Below are 27,652 nucleotides of genomic sequence, written 5' to 3'. Positions count from 1 at the left end.
CTTTCATTTTCGCACCCAGCAGATGTGTGAAGTGGCCGTAAGTCACGCTGTGTCTTCTTCACGGTCACATCACAACTGAGGGGGAAACAGATCCCTCCGCCCTTGTCACACATATTAACACGGCATGCAGTCCGAAATGGGCGGAGCGGGTCCCAGGGGACCCAGCCATTCATAAAAAATGAGTCCCTGGTGCTCCAAAGTGGGTAAAATACTCACTATAGCGAGTATTTGCGAACCCTGACCCCTTCTCATTACTTGGGCAATGTGCGTTTTTGGGAGGCCTCTTTGGTTCTTGCGCACAGTACCGCAAGCTGCTGTACCTCTTGAACCAAGGGCCTTAAACAGGGGGATGCTAGTGTAAAAGTTATCCACATAGAGGTGATAACCTTTATCCAGGAAGGGGTGCACTAAATCCCAGACAATTTTTCCACTAACACCTACGAGGGAGGGGGGGCATTCTGGCGGTTCAATTCTTGAATCCTTCCCTTCATATACCCTAAACCTGTGAGTGTACCCTGAGGTGCTTTCACACAGCTTATACATTTTTATGCCATACCTTGCCCTCTTACTGGAAAGGTACTGGCGGAATTTAACCCTTCCTTTAAAATGTATAAGGGACTCGTCTATGCAAATGAATTTATCTGGGATGTACATCTCTTCAAATTTGGCACTGAAATGATCAATGACCGGCCTGACTTTGAATAGCCGGTCAAAGGTGGGATCATCTCTGGGTGGGCACTGTGCATTATCGTTGTAATGCAAAAATTTAAGGATTAACTCAAAACGAGTCCGGGTCATGGCCATACGGTAAAGTGGGGTGCTGTACAGAACATCTGTACTCCAATATTGCCTAATTTCTGGCTTTTTTACTATGCCCATATGAAACACCAGACCCCAAAATGTCATCATCTCTACTGCATCTACAGGGGTCCACCTAGCAAATGATGACGTGGGGTTTTGAGCAATAAACTGCTGGGCATATAATTTAGTTTGGTCCACCATTAAATTTATAAAATCATCAGAGAAAAATAATTTGAAAAAGTCAATTTCTCTGAGACCTGTGGAATCAAATTGGATTCCTGGGATGGCCAAAAACTCAGGAACCTGGGGCTCAAAATTGTCTGGTGGTGGGGTCCATACGAGATCAATTATTGGGGGGGGGGGGTCTCAGCTGCTCTATGGGGGCGTCTTTGAGGGGGTCCCTCATCACTAGAGGAGGAAGAGGAGCTTAAGATTAATCCTTCAAATTCCCCGCTTGCCTCACTGGCTGTGTCAGAGTCAGAGGCAAGCATGGCATATGCCTCCTCCGCTGAATACATTCTTCTGGATGACTGGGATGACATTTGGGATGACATTTGGGATGCCATTTTTATGTTTCTGGTAGTGAAATGTTTCAACACGTGTATAGTGTAGGGGGGGGTACAAACTTTATTTCAATGTAGTATGTAGTGTGTAGTGTGTATGTAGTGCAGAAAAAAAAAAAAAAAAAAAGGTCCTGCGCCAAAAATTGAGCACAGATGTTGGTCAGTAACGTCCGTCACTGAACAGCGCTCAAAGGCAACAGGAATTTGATCAAAAAAAAAAAAAAAATTAAATAAAGACCCCACAGCACCCACAAAAAAAAAAAAGGTGATCAGTGATGCGACACTGATTACCAGTGAGGGGCAGCAGGTGCACAACCTTTGGTGCAACTGACAGTGCAACTGGCAGCAACTGACAGGTATATATAAAAAAAAAAACCTCTGCACCCCCAAAAAGTTGCTGATCACCTCAGATATAGTGATCAGCACAAAAGGGGGGGGCAGCAGACACAAAATATAGCACTCTCTATCACTCTCTGTCACTATCTCTCTCTATCTCTCTCTATCTATCACTCTATGACACTGCAGCAGCAGCACTGACAGTTATATATATATAAAAAATAACCCCTGCACCCCCAAAAAGTTGCTGGGGGTGCACAAAAGGGGGGCAGCAGACACAAAATATAGCACTTTCTATCACTATCTCTCTCTATCTCTGACAGGTATATATATAAAAAAAAAAACCTGCGCCCCCAAAAAGTTGCTGATCAGTTAATTTATACTGATCAGCACAAAAGGGGGGGAGCAGCAGTCAGTTGCACACGCAGTACAGCTGTATATATATAAAAAATATATAGCACAATCTGTCACTATCTCTCTATCTCTCTCTATCTCTCTCTATCTCTCTATCTATAACTATCACACTGCAGCAGCACAAAATATAGCACTCTCTGTCACTAGCTCTCTCTATCTCTCTCTATCTCTCTCTCTATCTCTCTATCTATAAATCTATCACACTGCAGCAGCACAACACAGCACAGCACAACACAGGAAGTCACAAGAAGTAACAAGATCCAGGAACGCTACAAGCAGTGATCAGGTAAGTATTTGCAAGGATCAGGTCAGTATATCGCGGCAGATAGGCACGGTGACCGCACTGCACGCAATTCCAGACCGGAATGGCGTCTGCAGTGCAGTCACCGTTAGTTTAAATCACCCTCCATGGCTGTGATTGGTTCGTCGGTCCGACTAACCAATCACGGCCTTTGGGGGCGGGTGGGGTGAGGTGGGGTGACACCAGTGTCACCCTTACACCCCGTGGTGATTGGTGCTGTACTTTACAGCACCAATCACCACCGATCCCTGTGTCACCGGCGAACGTTATTCGCCGGTACACAGGAAAACGCTGTGAATGGCTGTTCACACTGAACAGCCAATCACAGCGATCGCCGACGGGGGGGGCGGCATCGCAGCCCCCCCTGGGCATGCAGGGACATGTCTGCTGTCAGGGACAGCAGACATGTTTAAACTGTCACCGCGTCTATAGACGCGGTGACAGTTTAAAGCCATGACGTACATTTATGCCATGTGTCGGGAAGTACATCCCGGCCATGACGTAAATGTACGTCAAATGTCGGGAAGGGGTTAAAGCATCTTGGCTAACGGTAGCCACCTCTGGGTGTCACCAGCCATACATAAATTTTACGATGAAAATTTTTGTGTGTTTTACAAGGAAAATTTACTTGCTACAATGATATTTTGCTCAGTAAATGCAGTAATGAAATCTTACCTAGCAAATCCACATACAGATGTAGCCATGAACATCGTTGCCAGAGCGCCACTGAAAAATTTGCACGTGTGGTACGGAAACACCATGCTGTAATTCCACCTCTGAATGCGTTTCTATAAGCCAGCAGGAGCAAATTAGATGCACACGCATGGTTGAGATTATGCCAATCGCCAAGGGAGTCACACGTGGCAATTGGCAACGATGAGCGTGGCTACATCTGTACAATACATTTCCATAATATGCTATTAAAGAAATTTGAAAATATAATTGTTCCATATATTCAGTATATAGTTTGCATAGTGGAGGTGGATTTAAATGGTGACATTCCAGTTCTCACAATGTATTATTTCTTTATTATTTACTATGATGTTTTACTGGAGAAAAAAAAATTGTAAGGGGGTGGGGGGTTAGGGCTCTGTGAAGGTGAATCTGTGACTAAAAAATAAAAATTAACAGTCTTCAAATTCCAGGCTGTGAGATTATTAATAGAAGGGACAGAAGAGACTGGCGCTGAATAACCATCATGGCACTGTACCTCAACTAAGGTCAGGTGCTAAGAAACATATGCAGAGGTAGCCAGGAAAAAAGTAGCAAGGGTAATTAGCAATAATTAGTAGATTTCTATGTAATTTCATGAGAATTTTGGGTACTTATGTAGTATCTGGGCTGCCGATTTTTTGATTGTATGCCTTAAGTTAAGGCATACAATCAGATGCGATGCGATGCGATGCGATGCGATGCGATGCGATGCGATGACCCGATTTTTCCATAGGATTCAATGTTAAAATGGACTGAGTCCATTTTAACATGGAATTCAATGGGAAAAAGGGGTCCTTTTCATACCCCTACTATCCAAGTGGGCATGGAGTTGGATATAAACCTGTGGCGAGCGTAGCGAGCCACCGAGCCCGAAGCGTGGCGAGCGAAGCGAGCCCCGCGAGGGGACGGTATTCTGCGTCCCCTCGCGGGGCTCGCTACGCTCGCCTCGCTACGCTCGCCTCGCTACGCTCGCCACAGGTTTATATCCAACTCCATGCCCACTTGGATAGTAGGGGTATGAAAAGGACCCCTTTTTCCCATTGAATTCCATGTTAAAATGGACTCAGTCCATTTTAACATTGAATCCTATGGAAAAATCGGGTCCATCGCATCGCATCGCATGCGATATGGTCGGGTGCGATGCGATGCGATGGACCCGATTTCAAAATCGGCAGCCCAGTTACTACATAAGTACCGAATTTTGTTATCTGATATGGATATATTTTGTCTTTAGTGTTGGGACTGCTATGGTACTATCATTTACTATCATAAAGGAAACTTCGTCTGTGCAATTTAAGATACTGTGGGTTTGGTAAAACGTAATTGCATAGCACTGCCCCAAATCTCTGATCGCAGGAACCAGATACAGCTAGAGTTAGATTTTAGTCAGCAGCCACTAGTTCTGCACTGTATTAGGTTCTATTTTTTTTTTCTCATTTTATTAAGCTCATCAAAAGGGTCTATCTATAGGACATAATTACCAACAATCCCAGCCCACCTACAATTTATAAGAACGTATTGTTTTCACTGAATACTAAACACCAGGGCTATTTTTCAGCAGGCTCCAACAGGAACTGAGGCCCTTACAGGAGTACAATTTAAACATGCTTGGGATAAGCATATTGATATCCTTACAAAAAAAATAAGGATCAAATATGGTTTGAGGTAACATGTTTAAAAAAGGGGCAGACTAGATGGGCCAAGTGGTTCTTATCTGCCGTCAAATTCTATGTTTCTATATTCTAGTTCACTCTTTCTGACAAAATATTTCTTAGATGGACAAAACCATGTGCACTGCAGGTGAGGCAGGTGTTACTTGTGCAGAGATAAATTTGGGTGGGGTTTTACACCTGCCTCACCTGCAGTGCACATGGTTTTGTCCATATAAGAAATATTTTGTCAGAAAGAGTGAACTAGAATATGGGCCTCAGTTCCTGCTGGAGCCTGCTGAAAAATAGCCCTGCTAAACACCATATCATAGACACAACATGAACAATTCTCCATGTGAGTTCTTCATACAGGGACAGTGTGGCCATGGGTGTAGGAATTTACAAGTCAGGATTATTAAAACTTATTATTTAATTATTCAATTTTTAATCATTATAAAAATGTTATGCTACAATGTATATTTTAATCTTTATTGGTTATAACTAGGCAATATCATCCCTCACTCTGATTGACTCACAAAGATTTTGCAGCTTTGCAAGCCAACCAAATGCCGTCCGCCCCCACATACACTTGCACCGCGAATCTCGTTGCGAATGGATGTTTTGCATAAATATTTTGTGGGGCAGAAATCATTGGATGGTCACAGACTATCGAATCATTTCTTATGCGCTTGCAAATCTAAGTCACTCTCTGGTGACATAGGTTTGCGGCACTCTGATATGGAAACAGGGCGGGCAGCTGACATCTGGTGACGTCAGCTGCCCTCCCCCGACACTCACATCATGGTGCAATTTAAATGGGAATGCCTAAAATTTTCATGGGAATGCCCATGAAACATGCCCTGTGCCCGCTGCCCCACGCCCCCTGCTCGCACTGCTACATGCGAACGAGTCGACAAATGATTCGCCGCACCTATTCACACAAAGAGGCTGCACATGCATATAAATGTTTAGGTGCATGCGCAGTAGCTAAACATCGCTCCCTTGTGCAAACGCGTAGGGGAGCGTATGAATTAGAATGACCTCCATTGTGTGTATGCTCCCTGCCATTAACGATGCGAACTCCCACGCATCGTTAATAACCCCCTTTCTCGTACAAGTATGTCCAGACGAGGGAGGCCATCGTCAACGACTGCCATGCTGCAGCTGTAGCAAGGCTGTCGCTTCCCCCGCTGTTGCTCACCTCGGAGCAGGCATCGGCAAGTATGTATGCACTTGCCGATGCCTGCCCATATCGGCCAATATCGGCGAGTGTGTATGGGGCTTTACACTGGAGATTGTACACATACATGATTCTCCTTGTTACCTCCATTAACATAGCATGTACAACACTGAATTATGAATAGAATGAGACATTCTGTTTTACAGGAATGAAGTATCTTGCCAAGTAGGATGTCCTCCCTAATTCTTTGCAGCATACCTCATTCCTACTGTGCTATTTGCTGATCTTAGTATGTGCCAGCCAGTCAGATCTGTGTTCATTTTTACAAAGCCGGGGAATTCAGTCTAATCCCCAAGCAAACAGCCTTCAGCTCAGGTCACTGACAGCAGAGATATTTCAAAGATGTATTATTGGAGTGTGTGCTATACGTAGCTAGGTCAGGCGGGGAATGTTAAACAACATCAAAGAAAGGTCTAACTGTAAAAAGAATAAAATAATGATTTGGGAAAATCAGTGAACAATAATATAGTCACTCAGGATGTTCATTTTGCTTGTTCACCTTTGTTAATCTTTTTGGTTCAATGACAGCAAATTGCAGAGAGTTCTACGTGCACCATCAATAAACAAAGAAATCCTGGCCAAGTGCTCTCGGCTGATATCCAAACCTTCTAAAAGTTGCTCTGGCATCAAAAATTCAAAACTGTCCTCCTGCACCCCAAAGTATAAAATTGTGGGTAAACATTACACCTTCAGGTGCGGATTAGACCTGCGAATATGCGCATGTGCAAATCCCGGAGCAAGATAAATAAAAGTCTCAATACGTTGATGACGACAAGTTTCTGTCTCCGTTATTGAAAGCCACCAGAGTGCCGCCCACCTGTATGCTTCTGTCTCAGTTATTGAAAGCCACCAGAGTGCCGACCACCTGTATGCTTCTGTCTCAGTTATTGAAAGCCACCAGAGTGCCGACCACCTGTATGCTTCTGTCTCAGTTATTGAAAGCCACCAGAGTGCCGCCCACCTGTATGCTTCTGTCTCCGTTATTGAAAGCCACCAGAGTGCCGCCCACCTGTATGCTTCTGTCTCCGTTATTGAAAGCCACCAGAGTGCCGCCCACCTGTATGCTTCTGTCTCCGTTATTGAAAGTCACCAGAGTACCGGCTTTCTCTCCATTGTGGTTCTTCTTTTTCCATATCTCATCGAGTGTGAATATTGAAGAGAGCGATAAATCCAAGAGAGACATCGCAGTTTGATAGCCTCACCTTTGATCCTTGCGCCTTAGAAGCCTGGAATCCCAAATCTTTTGTATTGTATGACCAGAGTACCGCCCACCTGTATGCTATATGTTGCAGACCCAGCATGGTATACCTTACCCAGGTGCATTGTATAACCACGAGCATAGGAGTGCCAACTTCTGCTAATTTATATATATATATATATATATACACACACACACACACACACACACACACACACATATATACACATATATATATACACAATACCCAGCATTCCAACTCGCGCTCTACTAGTATAAGTACGCACCATAATATGGCAGGCTGCCTTATCACAGTATCCCCAGAGGGTTCAGGGAACAAACAACAACAGTAATAAATTATCCAATAGTGATATGGTGCCTAAATTATAAATACAATGTCCATAATTTTGTTGATCCAATATTTAGTGAAGCAGACCAGAAAGTTTCATTCAATATTCTTTTATTACGATCTTTAACATGTTGTCACAGGTAAAACAGAAACGTTATACACATTCCAAAGCGTTTCGTCTGCAACAACTTCATCAGGGGAACAGACTTCTAAATCTATAAATACAGACATTTATTTTTAATATGCATAAAAATAAATTTTTTTTCTTTTTATATATTGTGCTTCACTATGGACCTTTATTAGAGTATAGATGCCCATATAAGCAGAATAAGGTGCCCATACACGGTCCGTTGAACGGATCCGTTTGGGTTTTAATTAGCATGCATCGTATGGGATCGCATGCCTAGTGCATGCCTAGTGCATGCAATGCGATCCGATACGATGTTTAGCTAGTACAAAAAGTATGTGCAGCACATACTTTTTGTACCGTACTATGTGATGCGCGGGAGCGCGCATCGCATAGTACAAAACGGACGGTCCGGGAACGGACCGTCTATGGGTACCTTAAGAAAGAGAGGAAAGATAGAAGAAGGTGGTGGTGAGAGAATACTAAAAAATCCTGAAAAATTATTAGTGGTGCTGAAGAAATATTGAAAAGAAACACCCGGAGTTGTTATATAATGATAATTGTGACGATAAGGTGAGTATACCTTTAAGAACTGGTTTCTCCAAGTTTTGAGAGGAAAAAAGCCTCAATCTCAAAGAGATGTAATATGTCTTTAAGAGAAAACTACCGTACTTTCTTGCTCATTTAATAAGATGAGAGATTATACAGTACCTACAATTTTGAACAAAAAATGTGTAAAGTAAATATTTGTGAGAATCATTAATAAAAATTATATTTTTTAATAAAAATCCACCAATTATTTGCATCTATGAGATACATACCTAGTTTCCCATAATTTTAAGGGAGCCGATTCAGTATAGTAGTATATTGGTAGCGGCTAACAAGAGAAACACCTACAAGATATTTATATAATATTATTGATTTAATTTTGTTACACTAAATGAAAAATATAAAAAAAAATGTGAGAAAGTGGATGAATGGGAACATACCATGGGAGTTTATAAACTACTCCAATGTTCCTTCCCTGTTAAGGCTATCTTGTCAGACCTAAAATGGAGTGTAATTTTTTATAAATATAAAAAAAGTGAAGTATGCAAATGTGAAAAAGGGAGAAAGAAAGGATATCATTGTTGGCACATACCGGATAGAAAGCTGAATAATTGTGCATCCAGTGAAAATAGTACTGATAAAGGATCTAAAATTATAACATTTAACCATTAAAATCAATTAAGAACAATACAAGTCTTTTAAGGTACAATTAAAACTATAGTCCCCCAGGTAAACAGTAAGGTATTGTTAATTACCTCTCAGGGCGGTATTCAATGAGAATACCTGCGAGGTGCAGCGAATCCTTTTTAGGATTCGCTGCACATTCGCCACGTTCCGGAGCCGGCGGGCTCCGGTATTCAACGTGTCAGGGGCTCGCTGCCCCTGACTGGCGAATATGAGCTCCTGCGGCGTATGCCGCAGGGAGCCTGAGGACGGTGCCAGGCAGAGAGATGGAAGTCTCTCTGCCTAGCCCAGAACGTTTGTGGGTGTTAGGTGGGCTCCCCGGGTGCCAGGCAGCACAGGCTGCCCCCCGGGGGTGCCAGCAGGGGACCTATATTCACTATACCCGATCGTAACGATCGGGTGCAGTGAATATATGAATATGTAATGAGCGGCTCGGCTCCGGCGCCCCCTGCTGGCTGCTGTGTAAAAAAAAAAATATATATATATATATTTTTTTTAAATTAAATATATATTCATGTGCTTACAGCACATGAATAAAAATAGCATGCCCCTCTTTAGAATAAAATTCCTGATTTTTTGACACCAAATGTAAAAAACAAAACACTTTATTTTAAAAGTTCACATTCCACTTCTCCATAAAAAGATAGCGATTGCTACTCGGTGAATCATGGGGAAAACAACCTTCAAATGTATTCGCCATGTGGTCATTGAATAGGGTGATTCACCGTTTTAGTCAAAAATTCGCCAAACAGCACAAATTCGCCATAAAAACATGGCGAATCAGGCTCATTGAATACCGCCCTCAGTGTGACTCCTTTCTCTTACAGGTAAGGCTAGCTGAATGAAGGACTTAGACCTGATCTCTATTTATAGGTTGTGTAGGGATGACCTCACTTCCTCCTCATTCTTATTGGTCCACATCCTATTAGGTTTTATAAATGCTTTGCAAGTAAATTAAGTAATAGGATTGGGAATCAATATAATCCCATTAGTTAGTTATAACAGGAAATGTTAAGATATCTTTAAAAAGAGTGAGGATTAAACATCTATGGAAGATATAAACCTGGGGCTACCCATAATCCTCCAGGGGTACCCACAATGACGTGTTTAACACAGAATTATAGATATTAAATAATACCAATCGGACTAATATGTGCTTAAACTTATAGTTTGTTGTGTTCCTGGAAAGCCAAGGAGTAAGGTGCTGAAAGCCGATTGTGTTAAACTTTGTCCTGATCGTAGTTAGAGATGCCGCTGGAGGACTTCATTATTCTGTCAGCGTCGGCGCCGCTGACTTCCAGCTTGCGTTCCATGCTGAGCCGGAAATGCTGTTCAACTAGCTGCCATGTTTATTGAGTGACCGCTTCCGGTCCGCTTTGTACCGTAAAAGACGTATTGTTCTTAATTGATTTTAATGGTTAATTGTTATAATAAAAGAATATTGGATGAAACTTTCAGGTCTGCTTCACTAAATATTGGATCAACAAAATTATGGACATTGTACAGTATTTATAATGTAGGCGCCATAACACAATTGGAGAATATATATATATATATATATAGATTGTTGATGCCCGGCACTCCACTGTCGAATGCTTTGTTCTGTACCCGGTGCCTTCCAAATGTGCTTTTCAGCATTGGGTATATAGAGGGATATACAGCAGGCGGCACTCTCGGTTTTCGTGGTAAAGCAAAATATCCTTTATTGGTCCGACATGTTTCGGGCGTCTGCCCGTCCTCAGGGATCCCTGAGGACGGGCAGACGCCCGAAACATGTCGGACCAATAAAGGATATTTTGCTTTACCACGAAAACCGAGAGTGCCGCCTGCTGTATATCCCTCTATATATATATATATATATATATATATATATATATATATCTCAGGGAGGCAGACCAGTCACTCAGGGCTTGTTTTTTAAGCTTTTTGTCCCGCTCCGGTGCCCTCAAGAAGAGGAGATGTATCCCCCTGATAATATGCAGGCAAAATAAAGCGGCACTCGGAGACTGTATACATTTGCCCCAATTATGATAATAATTTGGACTTCCCTTTCATATATACATACATCCTGACAAAGTTTAGTCACACAATATGTACATCTTATTATAGTAATAATAATAATAATAATAATAATAATAATTAATCTTACTTACATCTTTCCCAAGTACTCTTAGTTCAAACTGTGTCTCCTTAAAATGTATCTTTGTAATTCTAGGCCTATAAAAATATCAAATTTGATAATAAGCGGTTATGGAAATAAGAACAACAATAATAATACATGTAAAATCAAATAAAATGACATTATTTGGTTCTGGCTCCAAGACATGTTCTGTACTTTGACCTCAATCATTTAGGCCCTTATTCTGATTGACGCGGACTTTACCGCATACTTTCGGATCGCGTCTTTACGGCGTCTGTGCATGCGTGGAGAACGCAACGCGCATGTGCCACGCCTTGACTCCGTACCTGTTCGGCCAAATCCCGTCCAAAACTGTTCCCCGCAATCAGTCGGGAAATATGGGCGTATTATGGGCGTCATGCGGAATGACACATGGGCGTAGTTTCAAAGTGGGCAAAACGGGGCGGAAACATGGGCGGACACGGGGGAGTACACTTATGTTGGGGGGCGTACATTCGGATACCACTCCGAATGCACGCGATCAAAAAGGGAAGAAATGTGCGGTGTCCACAAGTGTACTATTGCTTTGCGGACACCACTCGTTCATGCGGTAGGCGAACGTACGCCTAATGACTACAAGCATTAACACCTGAACCCAATAGAATCGACTCCTTTACTCATTACTCACTAATAGGACGCTTGTCAGTGCTTTAATTGAAACCATTGCTGCTTCAAGGAAACCGTACTAATCCCCCACATATGCTGTACTTGTCACACACTTTAAAACTGCTAACAATGGACATGACTGAATATTAATACTAGCAATACAGAAGATATATAATAGTGGGTTGTTTGGCGTAAATACTCCGCTTACGTGCGGTAGCACCGCTTGGCTCACGGTCGGATGCGGTATTTCCGAGCATACTCTGTAATACTCTGTAATACCGTGCAGAATCTGAGTGTTTCCCCCACACACGCATGGTTTGTATGTCGTCCGTAAACACGCCCTGTTCTTAAAGAGTGAGTCCGTCCGAATGCGGAGGACACGTGGGCGTTTCTACGGACGATGGCCGCATGCGGCAAAACACCGTGGCGTGCGGACCGCTCCGTAAGAATGCGGGAATATCCGCACCGATCTGAATAAGGGCCTTAAATAGATGCTTTGCGAATACACGTGTTTAATTGAATTGTTGGCAAGCAGCAGCTCCTGAGGTACATTGCTGGATTGTGTCTAGAATTCTTGGAGCGGGTGCAGCAACAGGCACTGCCAGCAGCAACTTACATAACTTTTGCTGCTATCTCCCTGTGCAAATATCTGCATTCCATTCTTCATGTAAAATGTTCAAGGCACATAGTATAAATAGGGAGACAAATAGTGCAGATATGTAATGCATACCTCTAGTTGCTCAATTAAGCCATGTACACAAATTACAGTTGTGTGCACTCAATGACGCGAGTAATGTGCTTGCAAAGCTGGGAGCTCTAAATGCATTTGTAAATTGCATGCAGTTAATATGTACCTGCTGCCTACACTCAGAGCAGGGAGTCATTCTGAAGACTGAACCAGTATCCATGAGAATGCAGCCAATCAAAATGCAGTAACCGGTTATCAATAAACTGACATGCTGATTATAAGTACACACCAAACATGGCCGCTGTAATTGTATATAAGTGCCACATCCCGTACACTACAATAAATCATAAAAATTATCATGCAACCTCTTATTACTAAAGCCTTACCAGAAATATTTCCCCACATGTTTTTTGTTCTTATATACAACCAGTCCAACAGGGGTTAGGCCTAAAAAATATTCAGAGTTGTTTTCTCCCTGGAAGAAAGAATACACTGGTTACTGTAATTCAATGACTGTTCATTAAAAAAAGCAAAAAGATGTCAGCAACACAAAAGGACCTGATGCAGTTGGGTGGATATTGGGCATATGTTTTTGCACTGCATACACAGAGAAATCAGGCGAGACCCCATCCATACTATGAGTCTGATACTAGCTATTACCAAAAGGGCCCACTTTCACCAGCCTATACTAGGTGTAAATGATACGCTAGTATACTGGAATGTTTAGACTTACATCATTGGGGTAAATTTACTAAGATCGGAGGGGATACGGTCATTGGGTCACCAGCAAGTTTTTCGACAGTCATTAGGTTGACACTATTAGGTCGACATGTGTCTAGGTTGACATGCAGGAAGGTCGACATGAGTCTAGGTCAACAGGGTCAATAGATCGACAGGGTCATTAGGTCGACAGTCAAACTGTTGACATGGGGTTTTTCACAGTTTTTTGAGCCGACATGTGCCGACAGGTGGTATTTCATGCCCTACATCCATGGGAGAATAAAATAGTGGGCTGAGCATAGCGAGGCACCGTGCCTGAAGCATGGCGAGCGGACGCGGTGCACTTTAACCTGTGCCCATGTCGACTATGTCAACATTTGGGTCAAAACAGTGAAAACCCCCAGTTTGACCTTTTGACTGTCGACCTAACCCATGTCGACTTAGTGACCCTGTTGACCTAGAATCATGTCGACCTTCCTGCATGTTGACCTAGACACATGTCGACCTAAATGCATGTCGACCTAACGGTGTCGACCAAAAACTGTCTAACAACTTGCTGGTGACCAACTGATCCACACCCAATCGGAGTTCTATTGAAGATGGGATGTTGCCAATAGCAACCAATCATATTCTATCTATTAACTTATAGAAGAAGCTAAATAAATAAGTAGAATTGGATTGGTTGGTATGGGCAACATCCCATCTTCAATAGAATTTCCATCTTAGTAAATTTACCCTGTAGTCGGTGGTTGAGGTTCCATGAGCATGTCCTGACTGAATGTTGCTTAGGTAAGAACACCTCATCACAGCCCTGTTACGCTTCTTCAGACATCATCTATATATATAGGTCTAGCGTTCGTGCGGCTCTGAAACACTGTCATCTGTTGGCAGTGAGTAAAACTACATCGACTAGCTTTCGAAGCATTTGCTTCAAGCGGGCTTACTAGTAATGGTGTGTACACACGGAACAATGCAGCATACAATTTTGATTATATATTCAAAATCGCAACAGGATCGCAATCAGATCGTACAGGTCTTTTAACCTTGCGCTCCCAATGCGATCCCGATGCGCACTCTCGTACAGCACAAATCGAAGCCAGATAGACAGGGCTGCATTTAATATACGGTACAGATCTCTACTATATAGTTAAAATTGCTGGCGTGTCCTCTGCTTACCATGCAATTTGATCGCATCGGGATCGAATAGCATGACCGTGTTAACACACCTTAAGAATTTATATGCAATTCAAATGTGTACAACTTGTATAGCTCATACATATGTTCAATGATATATCCGCAGACAGGTGTACGGTCATCCGGCTCAAGTTTTCTAAAATTAAATATAGAACTATTCCATTCCTGTGTCACCCCGTCTACAGACGTGCAAGATTCCCCACAAGACTGCTCTAGAGCCTGAAACTGCTAATGAAGCGAAGTTTCTCCTGCACTACAGGTTTCATCTGAGGCAGTGTATAGGGATGGTTACGGTATAAATGGTAGACAATCATTGACTTCGTTGACACCTTGAGATGGTCAATGTCGACACATCAACACTGACAAAAGATCGACACAAGCTTATGGACGACATAGACATGGTCGACATGAATAAGCTCCACATGAGTGTTTCACGTGATGTCAGCACCCGTCCCCAATGCCATCTGAAAAGTATAGACTCACTTTTAAGAGTGAAGGCTTGGAAAATCATTTGATGGTGTGTGTGACCATGGAATGACTTTTTCTCCATGCGGATGTGTAAGTGTTCACATCTGATCACACACTAGTGTGAGGATTCCCCCAGCGGGAGTGCGTTCATCGGGCAGCGTTTACTTGCTCGATAGGCAGCGACTATACATCTCAATACTAAACTTGGTGACCCATGTTATGGGAAGTATCCTGAATAATACTGTAGATCCCATATGAGTACTATTAAAATCGCATTAATGTTGGAGAACTTTTTACCTATTTTGCCTGGTTTTAAACAATATCATCTAAAGTATAAATGTAATAATAAATTCCTTAAAGAAATTAAATCATAAAAGCTTTTCTCAGATCATTTACTCTGCAAAGTAAATGTAAATAGTATATAGTATTATTCATATCCTGTTCATTAAAGAATAAAATACATTTGCAGTACATTATGAATGCCTGGAGATTATGCTTTCACCAAGACGCAGCGTCTGTAGAAAGTCGGATTTATTTAACAAGAAATAATACTGGTAATATAACAAAAATCCCTCAGATTAGAGAACTGAAAAGGAAACATTTACATTAGCGAAACCTTTATGTCTACAGCTGAAGGCAACGGTTCCATTTACCGGATCTGCTGTGGAACAGTCATTAAGGACACATTAGTGTCAATTAACAGTTCACACAGATAGCCAGCATGCTAAAAACAAGATCAAGTGTAAAGGCCCCCATACACTATGCGATTTTGGGACGATTTCATCCGATTTCGGCACTTTGTGCCAATAATCGGGTGAAATCGGACCAAAATAGCAGGTGTGTGATATCTGATCCGATGCGCGGTCCCGTGCGCATCGGACTGGATCAGGGAGGTCGGACGCAGGGCCGGCGCTACCCACTCAGCAGCTCCTGCAAAGCAGGGAGGCGCCATGCTGAAAAGGCGCTGTCTCCCTCCCTGCTTTGCTAAAGCTGCCTCAGCCTTCACTGTCACTGCCTCCTGCACGCCGCCCGCAGCGCCTGTCTGACAGCGGGCGGCAGTATGGAGAGGCTGAGCAGCTCCCTGCACCACGCACACACTGTCCTCCTCCTGCGACCTGCCCCCTCTTCCTCACAGATACTTGCGCTGAGGCATGTAGTGCTGTCTGTGAATGCCTGGATGACATGTCATATCCGGACCCACCCCCTACCCACTGCTCCCATGCGCCTGTCAGCTGTCAATTAAATGACGGACAGGCAGCAGCGCCGCCTCCCCTTCCTCTCCTCTAGTTCCATCTCCTCCTTCTCTCCCCTCCTTTTCCCCTCAGTCACGAGAGGGGTGTAATGGCGTCCTCAGCATCCTGCCTATGCAGATAGAAGAGGAGGGACTGCACAAGAGTTAAACAGCAAAAGAACAGTGAGTCTTTTATTATACATGTTTATAACACATTTTTTAATAATTGTAGATTTTTTTTATATTAATTTAGACACTTTTTTAAATAATGGGCTGGGTTATGTGCCTAAAGGTGGCCATACATGCTGCAATAGCAGCGTGCGATGCGATGTGCGCTCCTGAGATCCTCCATAGGATCGCATATTGCATACGCTCCCACAATCGGGCTGCAGCTTGTTGCAATGGCAATGTGAAAGGCCGCAAAATTTATGGTTTGCAGGAGGTCGCCGGACACCCTAGCACCGGCCCTGGTCGGACGGTCAGTACATACGATCACGTCCGACCTCCCTGTATGCATATGCCTGCCCACCTGACAAGCATATGCATGCAGACACCGGGGGAGCAGTGGGGCGGGCAGCGGGTCCCTGAGTGCTAAGCTGGCGGCGCCAGGGAGTGCTGACCTGGCCGGGCGGTGATGATCATAGATATCAGCATAGCAGCGCTGCGGGACAGGACGCGCAGTGGTGGGTATTAGATTTTAAAATTCCTGTCAAATGACTAGCCATTCTCTGATTGGCTGAGCTCTCAGCCAGCCAATCAGAGAACGGCCAGTCATTTGACAGGCTCCCCCTGATAAGAGCACCGCCGCCCCCTGACCCTCACCGCCCGCCCCCTGCGCCCCGACATGTGATAAATCGCAAGCGATTTATCACATGTCAAATTTGGCTCATCAAGTGCCAAATTGTGTGTGAGCCTCCCGGGGAGCTCACAGGACAAGTCAAGGACAGGACAGGACAAGGACAAGTCGGCCTAATGTATGGGGGCCTTAAGAGGCGACATAACTAGCCTGTATTAGGGAAGTTATTTATTTTACCGGAATAAAATAGGAGACATATTTGGTCTCTAATCATTTTATTTAAAGGTTTATAATGGAAATAACCAAAATGCAATACAGGCCCTATACCCAGGTATGGGTCATAGGTTCGACAGCACTAAGGTCAACATGCATTGGTCAACCACTAAAGGTTGACATGAGCCAAGGTCGATACATGGGAAGGTCAACATGTCATTAGGTTGACACATGCGTTAGGTCGACATGGGCAAGGTCGACAGCCAAAAGGCCAACATGGGATTTTCCACTTTTTTTACTCAAATGTCGACACAGTCGACATGGACACATGCTTACTGCACTCGCCATGCTTTGGGCACGGTGACTCACTACGCTCGGCACACTAATTTATTCGCCCTCCACACCATCGAAAAAAAGTGGGCTTACTAGGAAGAATAAATATATATATATATATGCAATTCAAATGTGTACAACTTGTATAGCTCATATTTGAATTGCAAACTGTTCAATGACATCTGTAGTGTGAAAATGCACAAGATACACTCCACAGACAAGTGTACGGTCATCCGGCTCAAGTTTTCTAAAATGAAATCTAGAAATATTCCATTCCTGTGTCACCCCGTCTACAGACGTGCAAGATTCCCCACAACACTGTTCTAGTGCCTGAAACTGCTAATGAAGCGAAGTTACTCCTGCACTACAGGTTTCATCTGAGGTAGTGTATAAGGATGGTTGCGGTATAAATGGTAGACTGTGTGTAGGTCATCAGTGACTAGGTTAACCACAATCAAACCTTACTATGCATGTAAGAATTCTCTATAGGAATTTTTCATTGTGTCATCTACATGCAGCATGGATGCAGAACGAGCAACATTAATTCCCCAAATGACTTTATCAACAGAATGACTGGCCACGGGTGCAGCAATGCTGGTTCCATGTGTTCAGTGTGTATGATCTGAAGGCAGAAACACACCCTAAAAATGGCCTGTGTTTCTGCCACCACAACTATTACCTTCCTGTCAATCACTGTAAATCCTCACTGCGAGCGGTATCGCACAGGTACCTTTGTGTGGGTGAATGCTATCATGGCACCTGCGCAGTCTTCCTTCACTACCTTAAATGTAAAAACATAGGCATTGTGTCAGATCTAGGGCTTGAGTCCTGTGGTGTGTTCCCTTATTTATGAGGGGTGTGAAAGAAGGGGATACGGTCACTAGGTCTACGGCATGATGGTCAACAACCATTAGGTCGACATGCAGGAAGGACAACATGCACAAAGGTCGACATGACTGTAGGTCGACATGAGTTAGGTGGACAGGGTCATTATGTTGACACCAGCATTAGGTCGACATGGGGAAGGTCAACAGTCAAAAGGTCAACATGGGGGTTTTCACATTTTTTTGTCTTGAATTTCTACACAGTCGGCATAGACACTGAAACATAGCACCGCGTTCTACACAGTTGGCATAGACACTGAAACATAGCACCGCGTTCTACACCGTCGGCATAGACACTGAAACATAGCACCGCGTCCTACACAGTCGGCATAGACACTGAAACATAGCACCGCGTTCTACACAGTCGGCATAGACACGGAAACATAGCACCGCGTTCTACACAGTCGGCATAGACACTGAAACATAGTACCGCGTTCTACACCGTCGGCATAGACACTGAAACATAGCACCGCGTCCTACACAGTCGGCATAGACACGGAAACATAGCACCGCGTTCTACACAGTCGGCATAGACACTGAAACATAGTACCGCGTTCTACACAGTCGGCATAGACACTGAAACATAGCACCGCGTTCTACACAGTCGGCATAGACACTGAAACATAGCACCGCGTTCTACACAGTCGGCATAGACACTGAAACATAGCACCGCGTTCTACACAGTCGGCATAGACACTGAAACCTAGCACCGCGTTCTACACAGTCGGCATAGACACTGAAACAGACCGCGTTCTACACAGTCGGCATAGACACTGAAACATAGCACCGCGTTCTACACAGTTGGCATAGACACTGAAACATAGCACCGCGTTCTACACCGTCGGCATAGACACTGAAACATAGCACCGCGTCCTACACAGTCGGCATAGACACTGAAACATAGCACCGCGTTCTACACAGTCGGCATAGACACTGAAACATAGCACCGCGTTCTACACAGTCGGCATAGACACGGAAACATAGCATCGCGTTCTACACAGTCGGCATAGACACTGAAACATAGTACCGCGTTCTACACCGTCGGCATAGACACTGAAACATAGCACCGCGTCCTACACAGTCGGCATAGACACGGAAACATAGCACCGCGTTCTACACAGTCGGCATAGACACTGAAACATAGTACCGCGTTCTACACAGTCGGCATAGACACTGAAACATAGCACCGCGTTCTACACAGTCGGCATAGACACTGAAACATAGCACCGCGTTCTACACAGTCGGCATAGACACTGAAACATAGCACCGCGTTCTACACAGTCGGCATAGACACTGAAACATAGCACCGCGTTCTACACAGTCGGCATAGACACTGAAACCTAGCACCGCGTTCTACACAGTCGGCATAGACACTGAAACATAGCACCGCGTTCTACACAGTCGGCATAGACACTGAAACATAGCACCGCGTTCTACACAGTCGGCATAGACACTGAAACATAGCACCGCGTTCTACACAGTCGGCATAGACACTGAAACATAGCACCGCGTTCTACACAGTCGGCATAGACACTGAAACCTAGCACCGCGTTCTACACAGTCGGCATAGACACTGAAACATAGCACCGCGTTCTACACAGTCGGCATAGACACTGAAACCTAGCACCGCGTTCTACACAGTCGGCATAGACACTGAAACATAGCACCGCGTTCTACACAGTCGGCATAGATACTGAAACCTAGCACCGCGTTCTACACAGTCGGCATAGACACTGAAACATAGCACCGCGTTCTACACAGTCGGCATAGACACTGAAACATAGCACCGCGTTCTACACAGTCGGCATAGACACTGAAACAGACCGCGTTCTACACAGTCGGCATAGACACTGAAACATAGCACCGCGTTCTACACAGTCGAACCCATGCCGACCTTAATGCATGTCGACCTAATGGTGTCGACCTAATGCTTGTCAACCATCCTGCTGTCTACCCAATGATCCATACCCGAAAGAAGTTCCTGGATGCATAAAAAGTATTATAATTACAAACAAAGTAGACATTCAATTTTTTTCAAAATATTTGCCAAAGGAATTCATGCAAAGTGGCTACTAAGACAGCATGACCCAGTCTGAAGAAGCTATATCTTCTACATGCTGGGTTAAGGTATTCACTTCTGCATTCGGAGACTAGAGATGAATCGCACGCATTTTGTGCTAGAAGATATAGCTTCTTCAGACTGGGTCATGCTGTCTTAGTAGTCACTTTGCATGAATTCCTTTGGCAAATACTTTGGAAAAAAGTCTACTTTGTTTGTAAATATAATACTTTTTGGGCATCCTGGAACTTCTTGCACACCTCTAATAAATAAGGGAACACCTCTAATAAATAAGGGAACACAACACAGGACTCAAGGCCTGAATCCGATTTGTACACGATGACAATGGTTCACAACTAAGGTACTGAAGGAACACTGTGCAAGTGCCGTGATAGCATTCACCCACACCAAGGTACATTGATGCCGCTTGCAGTGAGGATTTACAGTGATTGACACGAAGGGACCCTTTGGGGAAGGTAATGGGTTGTGATGGCAGAAACACAGGCCATTATTGGGGTGTGTTTCTGTCTTTAGATCTCACACACTGAACACATGGAAGCAGTATTGCTGCACCCTTGGCCAGTCGTTTGGACTATAAACTCATTTGGGGATTCAATGTTCCTCGTTCTGCATCAATGCTGCATATGTGTAGATAACACAATAAAAAAATCCCATAGAGAGAATTCATATATGCATGTCGACTTTTTGGTGTCTACATATTGAATGTCGACCTAGGCCCTGTAAACCTGTCAAACGGATAACCCAAGTTACATGTGTTCTAGAAATCTTTCACCATTTGGTGATACATGGGGATCCTTACAAACTTTTGCTATGGGGCCTACAAATATTTAGTTATGCCCCTGCTACAGGATTCGGTATGAAATGCCGGCGGTCAGAATCCCGGCAGTCGAAATACCGACGCCGGAATCCCGACCAGGGGGCCGTGGATTGCCCTCCCTTGCGGGCCCGGTAACTCGCTGCGTTCGGCACACTATTTTATTGTCCCTCTATGGGCATTGTGGCGGTCGGGATTCCGGCGTCGGTATTTCGTCCGTCGGGATTCCGACCGCTGGCATATTGACCGCATCCCCTGCTACACACGTAACGATTTTGGGTAAATTTTCTAAGCAATCTGACTAAATCACTTAGAAAAGGACTCCAAATCACTCTGTGTGTAGGGGCCACAGCAATACACTGTCTCGCACATTGCTATTGCCAGTCTAGATTTATACTGCATGCAGTGTAAATCTAGTCAGATCGCCAGTGTTCTCAACGGAGCATTTTGTATGCTGAGCAATCTTACTGAGCATTGCTAAGATTGCTGGCACATGTCGCTACGTGTGTAGGCCCCATAAGCCATCATCGAGCCAATCGGCTATCGATTGATCGGCCTGATAATAGCATATGTTTCTACCCATCTTAACTCATAGTGACCAATCAGATATATGTTTTTATTTTCTAAAACTGAACTAAAACAGTAAAAATTACAACATTATTTTGGTTGCTACAAATTATTTTTTTGAGAATGCAGCTGAACCCAGCAGAGCGTCCACTGTCTTCTAGTGCTTATCCTGAGATATTCTGAGATTGTTTCCATTTGGCAGGACATTTCACTAAATACATAAGTGCCTTATGTGCAGACACTCTACGGGCAATTTACTAAGCTGCCATATTTACAGTTCGGATGATCGGTTGTGTTTTATGTGGCATAAAGCAGCTTATTTACCAAGCTGCTGTGTTCTTGTTCTCAGGATTCGTATTTTAAGATGGTGACGTTATTTGTGTTTGGCTGCCGAGCAGGACCAGTGATAGTAAATGTTTGTTTGTGTTAGACCGACAAATCTTGTAGATTGGATTGTGTACACTCTCCCGAGCACTCCTTCCTACCAGCATTGGGGTTGTCCCATCAACTGTGCAGCACAGCAGCTGATGTCACCAGCCTGGCAGTTGATGTCATGCTGCTGAATGCACCCATGAATGATCCAGTGCATGATATTGCGTTATATCATTCGGTAAGTACAGCCAACTGACATCTCGTCCTGTCGGTCATAAAGTCATCCATGATCCCCGGATCGTTAGTGTGCACCCAGCTTTATTTTATTTGCAGACACACACATACTAATATTAACCTGTTCAAGACTGGGATAACATAGAAACTCTTCCTCAGATAGTCGGTTGGAATAGAACCCAGGGCCCCAGCACTGCTAATGCTAACAATTGTGTTACCCAAGGTATTTCTACATGAGTATCGTGAGTCAAACATAGTAGTACATTTACATATGCTGCATATAAACAGGATCCATTCAGTTTATCGACAGCAACAACTATTTACATAATAAGACTATTGGCACGCATGGAACATAATATCAGGATCATGTGCTAAACCTGGAGAACAAGGAAAGATGCTGCAACAACCAATCAGGACTTTTCTTAGAATTGATTGGTTGCACCTGTACACAAATGTTTATAAATATCTGCACTTCTGTCCATAGGCGAATCTAGAATTATGGTAATGGTTGGTCCCAAATCTAAATACACAAGCAGGGTGGACCTTTGCATGGCAAAAAGGGGGCGTGGTCTCATGGGAAGGAAGGGCGTGGTATTACACTTTAGACCATACACCGTAATGCCCATTACACATTTTAATTAACTCCGTAATACCCATTAAACATAAAGCCACACCGTAATGCCCATTACACATAAGGCCACACACCATAATGTCCATTACACATAAGGCCACACACCATCATGCCCATTACAGGCTATATAGAGACAGAGTGTGACAGCTGTAGGCAGAGGGTGACAAGGAGATAGTGGGTGATTGGGTCATTGTGGTGAACAGGGAGATAGTGGCTGAGAGTTGCAGCTAAATCTAGAGACATTCATAAATTTGGATTGGATGGGCTGTGAAATGCAGGCAGGGCATGGCTGTTCCCCCGGCAGGTCTCGCTCTCATTATGCCACTGCTCCTTAGCCTGCAAAAATAACTCCATACAGGAGAAGGTTAGGAATAGGCTGCAGGGTAGGGCTTTAGGTTTAGACAGAGGGGTCCAGGTGTTATGGTTAGGCAGTGGGGAGAGTTAAGGTGAGGCTGCGGGGGGGGGGGGGGGAGATAGGCTTCTCAAGGGAGGTTTAGGGGCAGAGGGAGAGGTTGGGGTGCATCAGAGCTCCATTAGCTTAACTTCCAGCATCCCAAATGACAGGATATGGTATGTATCCAGTAGCAACTATACTGTCATGATGCAGTACATACAAACTCAACATATTTTTACTTTGCTCATCCCCAATACTTTAAATATGACATACTGTAATGAAAAAAAAAAGAAAATAGTTTAAGGGGCTCCATTTTTTTTTAGAAACACTTTACACTGTGGGACTCTAAGATTGAGACAGTTTTTCATTTCAGGTACAGAAGTTGCAGACTGCCCCACACATGTCACTGCACTCACTGACCTGGCTGCTGACCTCTCCCTACAGTCCGTTATCACAGCTCTGAAAAGGGCTTCAGGGAGAATAGTCTCCGTTAATCTACTGTGCTGACAAGATTTCCGGGTGAGCAGCTGCTGGGTCCTTGCTCCTAACGTACAGTATTTACTGTAGCTGCAGAGATTGAAAAGCTGCAATTCACAGCTCGCGCTGCCTTGCTATAATGTGACAGGCACAGTGTAGTGCAGCTGGCAAGAACAGGGAGCAGCAGCGGGGATGCATACTGTAGCAGGGAGAGCGCCTCTCGCACAGCTCTCTCTGCCCAGCTGTAATTTCGGTACTTGTGGAGTATCACGGCTCCCACGGTGCCCATCGTATGCAAAAAAATCGCATTGCATGCGATCGCATACGATTTTGCACTGAAAAGCATCCAAATGCATTGGAATTAGTATTAAACATGTTCAATGGCCCCCAACTGGCATTTTTGAGGCTGTACCACCCCCACTATCAACGCGAACCCGAAGCGTGGCGAGCGGCAGCGGTACGCGTCCTACTACCTTTTCATACCCCCACTATCCACGTCGGCGTGGAGTAGAGAATACAAAGTGTGGCGAGCGCAGCGAGCCACCGAGCCCGAAGCGTGGCGAGCGCAGCGAGCCCCGCGAGGGGCCGCGGATACCTTCACAGGTATCCGCGTCCCCTCACGGGCTTCACAGGTGTCCGCATCCCCTCGCGGGGCTCGCTGCGCTCGCCACGCTTCGGGCTCGCCACGCTTTCTATTCTCAACTCCACGCTGACGTGGATAGTGGGGGTATGAAAAGGTAGTAGGACGCGTACCGCCGCTGCGCTCGCCACGCTTCGGGTTCGCGTTGATAGTGGGGGTGGTACAGCCTCAAAAATGCCAGTTGGGGGCCATTGGACATGTTTAATACTAATTCCAATGCATTTGGATGCTTTTCAGTGCAAAATTGTATGCGATCGCATACGATCAAATCGCATGCGATGCGATTGCCTACGATTTTGTCAAAAAACGGCCAAAATCGGTAAAAATCGCATCGCATGCCATAGCATGCCACTATATATGGCATGCGATGGGAGCCGTGATACTCCACAAGTACCGTAATTTCTTTAAAATTTTATGCGGCTGGCGGTCTAATGGGTGGTCCGGCGCACCCCCGGACCACCCCTTAGATTCACCTATGCTTATGTCTATCAGATCTATTTTCTCTTTGCTTATGTCCAAACGTTTGCTAAGAATCATTTAAAACATATTTCAAAATCTCACCCCTTTGTGACTGGAACTGTTGAGAAGTTGCCGGAGTCTTATCTCTTACTATCTATCTTAATCTTGTGAGATCATTTATAAAGATAATTAATTAAAAAGGGATAAGTATGTGGTAGATCCTCCCTTACAGTTTGATACAGGGGCGGATTGGCCCACCGGGAAACCGGGCCATTTCCCGATGGGCCAGTCCAAAACTCCTGAAAAACGCCCCCCCCCCCCCCCCCCTGGACTGGCAGGGCCGCGGCACTTTGCCCACATCCAAAATGGCCACGGGAGGGCTGCTGCGCATGTGCGACAGCGCAGAGCACCTCCCACGGACCGCATTACAAACACCGCCGCCCCCCGCATTACATCAGCGACCACACACACACACACCCCGCATTACATAGGACGCCGTCCCCCCGGGCTGCTACAAAATGTGGCTCTCCCGGGATGGATTGAAGTCCCAATCCGCCCCTGGTTTGATATACAGCCAATACAGAACTAAAGATACAGGAGAATGTTACGTTGGTACCACCATATTAGTAGTAATACCTCATTAGGGGGCAGATTTATTAAGCCTGGTGAAGTGAAATTGTGGCCGGTTAAACCGCACAAGCCAATCAGCTCCAATTGTAATTTTTCAAACCCAGCCTGTAATGGCGCCTACACATGTAGCAATTCCTGGCCACTCTCTAAGCGATCTCACTAGGGGGTAGATGTATCATAGTGCTTTTATCATTCCTTAATTGATAGGACCCGCTTCATCACATAATTTGGCGATCAGCAACAGGGTCAGATAAGGAACGAAGCGTTGCAGCGCCTGATGATACATCTAGTAAGAGCCCAACACTATTTAAAATATAGCAGCGCCAATAAGCGCATTGCGGGTGTCACACATCAGGGGAAGCGCTATCCCCGGCCATAACATGCGGGGATAGCGCATATACCCCTTAACGCCGGATAATACATCTACCCCTATATCGCTTAGAAAATGCTCCTAAATCGCTCTGTGTGTAGGAACATAGCGATGTGCGTCTGGCGATTAATGTAAAGCTTGCTAGATAAATCTATAATCGCCGGTGACCCATCGCTGTGCAACACTGTGTGCTGATTATCTGTTCTCAGCGATCTAGCATCGCTCAGAATGCTCGTCTCCCTGTATCGCTTCATCTGTAGGCCCCATTAGTTAACAGTTAGAAGCGGATTGGCTGGTGAGTTATCACTTTCCATCTTATCACTTCACCAGGCTTAATAAATTTGCCCCTAAGGGCTTCTGCCACATAACCACATATATCTGACTGTAAAATCCATATACAAGTAACCAGCAGAAAGATACAAAATATATTGTTTGTAGCATGTTTAGGACTTTTGACTTACATAGACTGGGTGAAGGTCAACTCCATACATTTCAAGCGATTTGGCAACTCCTAGATAATTTGATTCAGCTACAGAAGGGACTTGTCCCCTGGAAAAACAAAACAAAATTGTAATTACAAAACTCTGATCGACATTTAACAAGCCCAGCAAACTTATCTATGTCCTGTAAAATCTATATCCTGTACATGTTCTGCGTTAGGTGACAGAGGATTTTTGTTGGTCACACAGAAAAAAAAATACTTTTTTTCCCTTCAGAGGATACTACCAGTAAGTAACTTTATATCATATATGTGCCCCTTACTGCATTGTTATTTAAGCAGCTGCTTTAAATGGAAGTACATAAGAAACAGGATTACCAAGTTTATCTCTCAGAGGCATCTTTCTCATGTTATTGCAGATTTTCCATCTAGGATCATTGAAAATGAATATTGAATTAACGGTTTCCAAACTGTATTCATTGCGGCACGGCCTTTCTGGCTGTGCATTTAGTGGGTGCAGAAAACAGTCCACAATAATGTTTTGTATGGCACTCGATATCACGGCTCACTGCAGCCTGTTTGCAGAATCCCCTAATGGGTTCCTCTCCTAGAACACAAAAGGGATCTCCAACCTATAAGTGCTTTGATTAACAACATTTCAGTTCAGCACAAATAGATCACACAAAAGAATGCCCTGAACACTTTCATATACAGCTAGCTACTTGCTGAGCATATTGTATACTACGAAGATGCTTTGTGCCATAAAATTATTATCTGTTCTATGTGATGTCTTCATAATCACTGATCACGTCACGTGGAAGAGGAAGATAAAGGGTCTGCATAGCCTATCAGCTTCCAGAAGGAGTAACTAAAATTGAACCAATTGCATTAGTCAACCAAACCAAAATAAACATTAGTAATGGGCCAGTGGACATGTTTCTATTGTCTGCCTGCAGTAATAGAAGAAGAAAAAACAGAAAAAGAAAGTCGGGAAAAAAAGCAAATGTGCATTGTATTAAAATGGCAACATTTGAAATGTGTATATATACTACAATAGGTTATGTATGACTGAACCTCTCCCAACTGTCCCATTTTCCGTGGGACCGCCCCGCTTTTTTGGGACGGTCCCACGTCCCTCCCGGGGCCGGCAATGGGAGCCGGCCAGCGAAGGGGGGTGGGGGCAGTTGGGAGTCCCCACAGCCTACTGAATAGACATTGTGCGCGTCTATTGAGCATCGCGGACAGGAAAAACGAGTGCATGGTCTAATCGTGACTAATTTGCATATGTCGTGCACTCATTAGCATAGA

At 44.3% G+C, this 27,652-nt stretch overlaps 1 protein-coding gene across 2 annotated transcripts in view; it reads right to left on the bottom strand.

The window, feature by feature from the left end:
• The window catches only part of EPB41L4A (erythrocyte membrane protein band 4.1 like 4A), a 223,892-nt gene that overhangs the window by 76,301 nt on the left and 119,939 nt on the right, over positions 1-27,652 (bottom strand). For both annotated transcript variants that reach the window (XM_083151665.1, XM_083151666.1), the window contains 3 exons: positions 26,367-26,454; positions 12,785-12,873; positions 11,079-11,142 (listed from right to left, as the gene is read on the bottom strand). In XM_083151665.1, coding sequence (XP_083007791.1) covers positions 11,079-11,142; positions 12,785-12,873; positions 26,367-26,454 — 241 coding nt within the window. The remainder of the gene's footprint in view (positions 1-11,078; positions 11,143-12,784; positions 12,874-26,366; positions 26,455-27,652) is intronic.

The sequence above is a fragment of the Crinia signifera genome, chromosome 1 (assembly GCF_055691185.1).
Source record: "Crinia signifera chromosome 1, ASM5569118v1, whole genome shotgun sequence".
Classification (NCBI taxonomy): domain Eukaryota; kingdom Metazoa; phylum Chordata; class Amphibia; order Anura; family Myobatrachidae; genus Crinia; species Crinia signifera.
Note: the sequence above shows the minus strand (reverse complement) of the source record. Positions and strands in the feature narration are given on the sequence as shown.